Source organism: Borostomias antarcticus (genome assembly GCF_949987555.1).
Source record: "Borostomias antarcticus genome assembly, chromosome: 19".
Taxonomy (NCBI): domain Eukaryota; kingdom Metazoa; phylum Chordata; class Actinopteri; order Stomiiformes; family Stomiidae; genus Borostomias; species Borostomias antarcticus.
Window position 1 is genome coordinate 10,950,202 of NC_140252.1, and position 10,000 is coordinate 10,960,201.

A 10,000-nucleotide genomic window follows, 5' to 3' on the forward strand; every position below is an offset into this window, starting at 1 on the left:
CTCTTCGCTCCTGACCGAGGTGGTTGTTAGAAAGAGAGAGTGTCAGAGTCTCTCTCTCCCTGACCTCCTCTGTTAGGCCCTGAGGCAAGGTGGGAGGACAAAGACAATTCCTTTAAGATTCTGCCCACTTCAACAGGGTTCTGAACAGAGTGTCTCTCCAGGCCGACACGCCAGGATAAAGGACTGGGCTCTTTACAAGGGTCCAGCCACATCTGAGCTTTCAGACCTGCTTGAAATATATCTACTGTACTGTTAGGGCCTAACAGTTAGGCAACAGTCTTACAATTAGTGCATTTTTATCACTATTGTCCATATTGCATATATATATATATATATATATATATATATATTATATATATTGTGTGTGTAATAATATCTACATTTAAAATATACAAATAGATTGGTGTTGATAATATAATAAAAATATAATATAATATAACTTCAGATGATCTGTAATAGCTTGTAAATGTGAATAATTTGATCTGATGGTTCAACTGTGAAAATAAAATAAGCCGTTTAAAACATGATATTCAAAATACAAAAATACATTTGCCGTACCAAGTCGTCGCCATTAAGTTATCAAGAGATTGGTAAGGAATATCAAAGAAATGCGATACATTCAGATCAAGGTGTGTGTGTGTGTGTGTGTGTGTGTCTGTGCATGCGTGTGTGTGTGTGTGTCAGAAGGAGTTCTACTTGGCTGGGTAACAAGGGACTAATGAATTCTAAGTCCTCCACACTAATGAGTTGTAAGGATCTCTTGATTACTCTGGAACTCCAGACGCCTCAGTAGATAGACTGTCTGGTCAGAAGGCAAGAGTTCTCACTATGCAATTAATGTGTCTGTGTGTGTTTGAGTGTGTGTGTAAGAAAGAGAGGGGGAGAGAGAGAGAGAGAGAGAGAGAGAGAGTTTGTGTGTGTGTGGTGTGTGTGTGAATATGGCAAGTGTGTTGGGTTATGCGAGTGTATGAGAGAGAGAGTGAGTGTGTGTGTTCATCTGTGTCTAACCCACTTCCCACAGTAAGAGTCCAGCCAGTGTGTGTGAGAGCCGTCTTTAAGGACCCATTCCCAGAGCCTACAGTGTGTCTCTATTCAACTCCAATTAACGTGCCATTTATGCCCAATTCCCCAGGGGTGAGGGGAGGGGAGGGGAGGAGGGGTTAGCGAGTGTCCTGACCTGTATTTGAGATATGATAATAACTTGGGAAATGAATACACACACACACACACACACACACACGCACACGCATGGACACACGCACGCATGCATGCACGCACACAAGGCATTGCAACAGGACGGTCTACATCTTGGAATAATCTCTTAAGAGCAACCACTCCTCACAAATAGGATTATTAGGAATAGGATTATGGCAGATTAATTTTGATTACATTTAATCTAGTAATCTGCATGTAGAATCATTCTGTTCTTTGTGGGATTTATATAGATTAATTAAAATTCCTCAAGTATACTGTAACAATATGAACTAGTTAGACTGAAAGAGATCAACATTACTGTCTGTCTCAATACATTGGGACAAAAAAACAATGACGCCTTTTACCAGAAAATACGAGAATTCGCTATTCTAAATGAAGGGTGCAATATCATTTAATTTAAATGACATTTAAAAAACAATCACTTTAATTCAATTTCAGCACCTGAAATATAAACTCCCGATAGTGGAATTATGGAGAGGGATTGGATTATCCTGACCTAGAGAATCAAACACATAGTGGCCTTAGAAGTACAGGGCTCCATCAGGGAAGTATTGTTCAGATATTGAACATCAAAGACAGAACTGGAGACAGAACTTTCAGTTTGTGTGTGTGTGTGTGTGTGTGTGATAAAATACCACACAGAAACATTCAGTGATCAAGTGTATGTTACTAAGTCCATTTTGACAAAACAAAGTGAGTTAGAACACTATACCGATCATGATATTGCGAATGTGCGTTACACGGTAGAACGCACTGAAATATACTGTATGTACATAAAGAAAATATTACGTACTGTAAGTGAATAATGTCATGATGATGTCCAAACATCTACAGTAAGTCCCCGCGTCCTACAGTAAGGCGCGCACGCAGGTACGCCCGCTTAGCAACCCGGCGTCCGGGAGACTGTCGCCACGGCAGCTGGAGAGGATGTGGAATCGCTGGCGAGGAAATGGTCACCGTGGATACAGGCCCGAGGGCAGCTGGTGTGTGTTTGTGTGTGTGTGTGCGTGTGTGTATGTGTGTTCTCATTTGAATAATGCGTCCTGAATCTGTCAGCGTATTCATCGGCCGTATGTTCCTTCAAACAACACAAACTACGTGGTAAACAGCAAACAATCCCTCTCTTTGTTTAGCTGCTGTTGTTGTGCTTTCATTTGTTTGTTTGCCACCCCCCCCCCCCCCCTCCCCCCCCAGCATGCAACAGGGGGGGGACCAAGGGAGAACCAACTTAGAACCGGGGGGAGAACCTTGAGCTGCCTCAGCATGACAGAGTCCACCGCAAACACAATACTTCCTAGCCATCCTTACAAGGCTGGCGTGTGTGTGTGTATGTGTGTGTGTGTGTGTGTGTGTGTGCGCGTGCGTGTGTGCTACGTAATTTAGCATAACATGTAGGTAGCATGTGTGAGACACAAAAATGAGTGTGTGTGTGTGTGTGTGTGTGTGTGTTTGAGTGAGAGCGTGTGTTTGCAAGGGAAAGTAGGCGCCCGCCCCAACGTAGACACCAGATTAAGGCCAGTTATTCTAATTGGGCTACAAAGAGCTGACAGTCTGCTCATCAGGGCTACACACACACACACACACACACACACACATACACATATACACACACACACATACAAAGGTGAAAGCTGGGATGGGTTAGGGATCAAAGGTCAACAGAAAGAGGACGACAGGACAGAAAATACAGACAATGGGGGAAAGGAAAGAGAAAGAGAGAGAAAGAGAGAGAAAGATAGAAAGAAAGAGGGAGAAAGAGAAAGAGAGAGAAAGAGAGAGAGAAAGGGAGAAAGAGGGAGAAAGAGAAAGAGAGAGAAAGAGAAAGAGAGAGAAAGAGAGAGAGAAAGAGGCATTTTATTGGCTCAATTAGTAGGACCTTCAAGGATCAGGCCATTCAGCCAAATAAACATATAAAATAATGAAAAATTAAAAACAACTGCACATATTCAACAACAGCACACACATATACATAAACCACACACATACAAAACACTTTAAAATGCCAGAATTAGATTGCCTTCTACTGTGCGTAAAACATTCCCCACCCCCCACAGAGAGAGGGAGAGAGAGTAAGAGGGGGAGAGAGAGAAAGGGAAGGAGAGGGAAAGAGAGAGATGGAGAGAAAGAGATTGAGAAAGAGAGACAGATGAGAGAGAGAAAGAGAGACAGATGAGAGGGGGAGAGAGAGAGAGAGCAAGAGATGGAGAGAGAGAAAGAGAGAGAGAGAGAGATGGAGAGTGGCCTTACCTTGACATCAGAGAAGAAGATCTTGAGCATGTTGGAGGAGGGATACCTGGAGTAGAAGAACATGAGCTTGGCCTTCTTCAGGTGGTTAGGAGACAGACCTTCCTGGATCTGGAGAGGACAGGGTTAAGGAGAATCCTTCCAACGACCAACCGTCCAGCCACTAGGCTCTGGTTGTCTCTGCGTGTGCGTTTAGATGTCCAGGGAGAATTTAGAATGATGACAATTAGACCTGCACGTTAATCAGTCCACACACACACACACACACACACACACACACACACACACACACACACACACACACACACACACACACACACAGAGGTCTCATCCTCACCCACATCCAGAAAGGATGCACAGTATGTTGTGTTTGTATGTGTGTGTGCATGTGTGCGCGTGTGTTTATATGTGTGTGTGTGTGTGTGTGTGTGTGTGTGTGTGTGTTGGACCACAGCTGTGCCCCGGCCTCTCTCACCATGCTGTCACTTCCCGGCCACATTAACAGCTCTATAATCTATCAGAGAGGAGGAGGCATGGGGGAGCAATCAATGAACCCCCCCGCAAGGTCAATTAACAACCACCCCCCTGCACGCACACACACACACCCACACATACACACACACACACACACAGGGGTGAACACCCCCAGGAGACCTGGGATAGAGACGTGGGGGGGGGGGGGGGTAGGGTGGATGGGTTAGGGTTAGAGGGGGAGAGGGGAGGAGAGGGGGAGAGTGACGGAGTAGAGCGGGAGAGGGAGAGAGGGGGAGATTGGAGGAGGAGAGGGAGAGAGGAGGAGAGGGGAGAGGGAGTGAGGAGTAGAGGGGGAGACTAGGGGAGGAGAGGGAGAGAGGAGGAGATGAGGAGAGAGGAGTAGACGGAGAGAGGAGTAGAGGGAGAGAGTAGAGAGGAGGAGAGGGAGAGAGGAGTAGAGAGGAGTAGAGGAGGAGAGGAGTAGAGGGAGAGAGTAGAGAGGAGGAGAGGGAGAGAGTAGAGAGGAGGAGAGGGAGAGAGGAGTAGAGGAGGAGAGGAGTAGAGGGAGAGGGGAGAGGAGTTGAGAAGAGAGAGGGGGAGAGGAGGAGAGAGAGAAGTAGAGGGTTGTTGGGTAGACAGAGGAGAAGATGAGGTCAGTCAGGGAGCTCTGAACCACAATTCTGCGGCTATTCTGTTAGCAATACGTCTGTTAGCGGTACATCTGTTAGCGAGTGACTCATCAAACTTTATTTATATAGCGCATTTCTTACACAAAGGCAACACAGTGCACTTCACAGAAAGAATGAACACATTCTGATCCTACAACACATTTTTAAGAGTTCCCCCGTTTGAGGCAGTAGGAGAACTAAAAATTCTCCCCTGACCTTTCTCAACGAGATGGTCGAGCAAGCTCCTGGAAAATGGAAAAACTGTAGCTATGGGGAAATATTACAGAGCACATGTGCATAGCATAAACTACATTATAAGAAATGCAACAAAAATTGATGAGTAAATAACTAACATTCTGAGAAAATACACGCACACACGCACACACGCACACACACACACACACACAAACACACAAACACACACACTGCCTATCGGGCCTCAGTCTGGCTCAAGGTCAACAGAGGGAATAATGCCCGAATGAATATGAAGCACTCATAGGGAGGGGTGGCAGTGTGTGTGTGTGTGTGTGTGTGTGTGTGTGTGTGTGTGTGTGTGTGTGTGTGTGTGTGCGCGCGTGTGTGTGTGTGTGGAAAGATTGGGTAATGGTAGCTAAAGGGAGCTCCTGAATAAACAGCACAGCTGGGGATATGATGTTCCCTTTTCTCCCTTCTCCTCCTCCCTCTCTGTGTGTGTGTTGCGCAGGCCAGACAATAACAGCTGAAACCTGACCTATCCGCCAGGTGTAGAGGAACAGGGAAGAGGATAGAGAGGAGGGGGGTGGAGAGAGAGAGAGAGAGAGAGAGCAAGAGAGAGGGTGGGGGTGGAGAGAGTGAGAGGGAGAGAGAGAGAGAGAGCAAGAGAGAGGGTGGGGGTGGAGAGAGAGAGAGAGAGAGAGAGAGAGAGAGGGTGGGGGTGGAGAGAGAAAGAGAGGGAGAGAGAGAGAGCGAGGGAGAGAGAGCGAGGGAGAGAGGGAGAGAGAGAGGGAGAGAGAGAGAGGGAGAGAGAGAGAGAGAGAGAGAGAGAGAGAGAGAGAGAGAGGGTGGGGGTGGAGAGAGAGAGAGCGAGGGAGAGAGAGAGAGCGAGGGAGAGAGAGAGAGAGAGGGAGAGAGGGGGGGGGGGGTGAAGAGGGAGGAGTGGAGGGAACTCCATAAATGAATGCTGGACATCTGCTCAGCAACATAGAGGATTAGAGGAACACAGACCTGAGGATGGGAACGCTGTGTGTGTGTGTGTGTGTGTGTGTGTGTGTGTGTGTGTGTGTGTGTGTGTGTGTGTGTGTGTGTGTGTGTGTGTGTGTGCGCGTGTGCCTGTTCAAAACAGAGAAAAATAACAAGCAGGAAAAAAAAGGAATAATTTCTCTTTAACACACGTAGCTCGGGAGGTAGAGCGGCCGGCCAGGATCGCAAGGTCCCTGGTTCGATCCCAGCTCCCGGCGTCGTGACGAAGTGTCCTTGAGGAAGACACTGATCCCCCAAATCTCACGTGCGGCATGATGCCACAGTACCTAGTACCACAGTACCTAGTACTGTCGCCTCACAGCAAGAAGGTCTCCGGGGCCTTTCTGTGCAGAGTTTGCATGTTCTCCCTCTGTTCACAAGGGTTTCTTCCATAAAGAACCCAATATCGCCAACACCCCAACTCTGGACTGCTTCAAGAAACTCCTTAAAACTCAACTCTTTAACGTGGCCTTTGACCTCTAGCTTCCGTTACTTAATGTTGTGTGTCTCTGTCTACCATGTTTGTCATATCTTGTCTGTTATTGCCCCTATGTAAAGCGACCTTGGGTTTTATGAAAGGCACTATATAAATGAAAGTTATTATTATTATTAATAATATGAAAAACATGCAGAAGAACAGATCGCTAACGCTGTCCGTCCCTGGCGAAGACAGGACAGGGCACTTGGATTGGCCCCCAGGCGCAAGGGGCCTCGTCTGCTCCCGGCTGCCCTTGTGTTATGAGATGTTGTCCCATAACACAACTCCTGCTGATGACCTATAACACAACAGGAGTATTGGTGTGTGTGTGTGTGTGTGTGTGTGTGTGTGTGTATGTGTGTGTGAGTCTGAGCTCCTGAGGGAGGAGTGTGTGTGTGTGTGTGTGTGCCCCAGAGGGAGGAGTGTGTGTGTGTGTGTGTGTGTGAGAGAGAGAGAGAGAGTCTGAGCCCCTGAGGGAGGAGTGTGTGTGTGTGTGTGTGTATGTGTGCGTGTGTGTGTGTCTGAGCCCCTGAGGGAGGAGTGTTTACTGCTGTCGATGGCTTTGCCCTCCAGCCCTCTCCTGCTCCACTCCTTGTACCATCCCATAATACCATCCCAATACAGTCCCTCCCCAGATACAAGCAGACCTGTGTGTGTGTGTGTGTGTGTGTGTGTACTTATTTATTATGATAAATGCAAAGCACCTCCATCTAACATGTTGCATACAGCCCCCCACCCCCCTGAATATGCAAATACCCAAACTGCCAAACAAGGATCTTGAGATGCAAAGAGGATGTTGATATCTGTGTGTGTGTGTGTGTGCGAAACATTCTGCTGTTGTATGGATGAAATAGACATCTAACTGTCAACTTGCTCTTTGAAACTGACATGATAACGTGTGTGTGTGTGTGGGGGGGGGGGGGGGGTCTGTGTATGTCTTTGATAATGACCAGCTGACTGGTTTCATCTCTGCTGCAGCTGCTCTGTATTGACACTATACTTGGGTTTGAAATTCTTGTTTTCTGTTCACTTTGTTCTTCAAACGTGTGTGTGTGTGTGTCGGTTTGCGTGTGTGAGTTCTGACACGGTGCGTGTGTTCCGACACGGTGTATGTGTGTTCTGACGCAGTGTGTGTGTGTGTTCTGACGCAGTGTGTGTGTGTGTGTGTTCTGACACGGTGTGTGTGTGTGTTCTGACGCGGTGTGTGTGTGTGTGTTCTGATGCGGTGTGTGTGTGTGATCCTGAACAGACAGTGCTGAACTGGATGAGCCCTCTCAATATGAAAGGTTAAGAATGGAAGATAAACAGCTACCTGCAAACACCTGTTCACACCTGGTGACCATGAAAGAGAGAGAGAGAGAGAGAGAGAGAGAGAGAGAGAGTGTTCACTCCAGCAGGCATTGAAAAAAGGAAGCAAAAAAAATAGCTTCCAGGCAACCAACAGCAGCGTTTTGCGATCGCTTCGACCTGTCAACGTTGTCATTATAGAGAGTGAGACATGTCTACTGTGTGTCGTGTGTGTGTGTGTGTGTGTGTGTGTGTGTGTGTGCGTGCGTGTGCTGATCAAATAAAAAAAATACCATAATTTTGTGATCAAATAAAGTATTATAATCTGGTTTATGAACAGAACTGGTAATATGGGAAAACATCCCTGAGAATAGAAGCTATTGTAAGAGATGGCAGGTCTACTTCATGGCCTGTACTCTTCTGAGCGCAGGCCTGTAATAGTCTGATCCACAGTCTCTTCCTGTCTTTGAAATACGATTAGCTTTGAGCTCTTATGTACAAAGTCTTACCCTGCGTGCGTGCGTGCGCACACACACACACACACAAACACACACACACACACTGTGAAATATGATTTGCTTTGAGCGTTTATGTACAAAGTCTTAATGATGAAAGAGGGTTTTAGCAGCTCAAGAGTGTGTGAGACTGGGAGAACAGAAAAGATGGCGTGTGTGTGTGTGTGAGAGAGAGAGAAAGAAAGCTGAGTGGACTCTCTCCACCTCTCTCACTTAAAAGGCTTGAGACCAGCGTGCGACCTGTTTAATCTTCCCCTTGCAAGACCTGTGCGCAGCCTTTTTATCTTCCCCCAACCGGGAGAACACGGGGGTTAAAGCAGGAACTAATTAATGAAGATTAATTGAAATTAAGGACTTTCACCAGATACTGCTGAGACTACAGCTGCTAAGACGTCTGTGCCTGTTCACCAGGCTAGTGTGTGTGTGGGTGTGTGTGTGTGAGAGAGAGAGAGAGAGAGAGAGACTCCTAAACTGATATGAAACAGAGAAGCTGAACTAAATCTATCACATCAGGTTGGTCATTACAGAATATTAACCTGTTACTTAGCTTAGTGCACCTACGTACGAACACACACACACACACACACACACACACACGCACACACACACACACACACACTAGCCTGGTGAACAGGCGCAGACGCGCCAGACCAGCGGCTGCCAGGTAAAGGATACGGTGCTTCCGGAGTAGGGCGAGATGTCGGCCATGTCCTGGAGGTCGCCGCACTCGGACTTGATGAGGGACAGGGACAGCCCCTCGCCGTGCGTCTGGGACGGGGAGCCCTGCTGCCTCAGGTGGTGGTGATGGCCTAGGTGGCCGCCCACGCCCGCCGCCGCCATCTTGGTCCTCAGGCTCAGCGCCGCCTCCCTGCTGAGGTCCAGCGACTCCGGGGAGCAGCGCAGGTCCTTGGCCCCGCCCCCGGGAGCGGGGGGGTAGCCGGCGCCGTGGTGCCCCAGCGGGCTCTGGAAGGGGTAGGCCATGAGCGGGAGGGGGAAGGGGTGCCGGAAGGACGGCGGGCCAAAGCCCAGGGAGGCGGAGAGGGGGGAGGGGTGGAGGGAGGGGTGGTGGTGAGGGTGAGTGGGGGGAGGGAGGGAGGGGCTGGCGCCGTCGCCGCCGCTGACGGTCTTCCTGACCACCAGGGGCAACGCCTCGGTCTGGTCGTTGGTGGGCGGCTGGACGCCGAGGCCCCCGAACGCCGCGTCCAGCGGGCCACGAGGCATGAGGACGTCGCCGAAGCACGCCAGCCTCTGGTTGGCCGAGTGGAAACTGCCGGGGCTGTTGCCGCCGTTCAGGCCTGCGTTCAGGGCGCCGCCGCCGAAGCGGGAGTCCGGCGCGAGGCCGGGCAGAGGCGGGAAGGCCTGGGGGGCCGAGGGGGGCGTGGTGGGGGGGCGGTGGTGCTGAGCGGGGGGCGCTTTGGGCGAGGAGAAGCCCTTGACGACCGTGTCCACCACCTGAGACATGGCGGAGTTCAGCTCCTGTTTCAGGGTCTCGGCCAGCTGCCTCCCCTCCGTGTGCATGGCGGAGCCCCTCCCCCCTTTCTCCGCCCTCCTCCCTCCCTCCCTCTTCATCCTCCCTCCCTCCTCCTCCTCCTCCTCCCTCTCCTCCCCCCTCCCGTCCTCCGCCTCCCCATCCAGCAGCGCCTGCTCTCTCAGCAGTGCCCGCGCCCGGTCCAGGAACAGCCCCGGGTCCAGCTCCGACAGGTTGTCTTGGTGGCGGCGGCCGGCGTCGGTGCCCCGGCGGCGGTCGCGGTGCCTCTCCTCCAGGCCGTCTGAGCGGAGGCTGTCCTCCGACAGGTTCCCGTCCTCCTCCCCTCGCTCGCCGGCATCATTCTCCGCGCTCTCCTCCTCCTCCGTCTCCGAGTCGTAGATCTGGTAGAACTTCTCCTGGAGCTGACGCAGCT

The 10,000-nt window shown here is 49.9% G+C and overlaps 1 protein-coding gene across 1 annotated transcript in view; it reads right to left on the minus strand.

The window, feature by feature from the left end:
- prox1a (prospero homeobox 1a) overlaps nt 1-10,000 on the minus strand; it is a 31,810-nt gene that overhangs the window by 16,493 nt on the left and 5,317 nt on the right. The window contains 2 exon segments of the mRNA XM_084454139.1: nt 3,463-3,570; nt 8,775-10,000. The exon segment at nt 8,775-10,000 is cut by the window's right edge and continues 4 nt beyond it. Of these exon segments, the coding sequence (XP_084310265.1) occupies nt 3,463-3,570; nt 8,775-10,000 (1,334 nt within the window).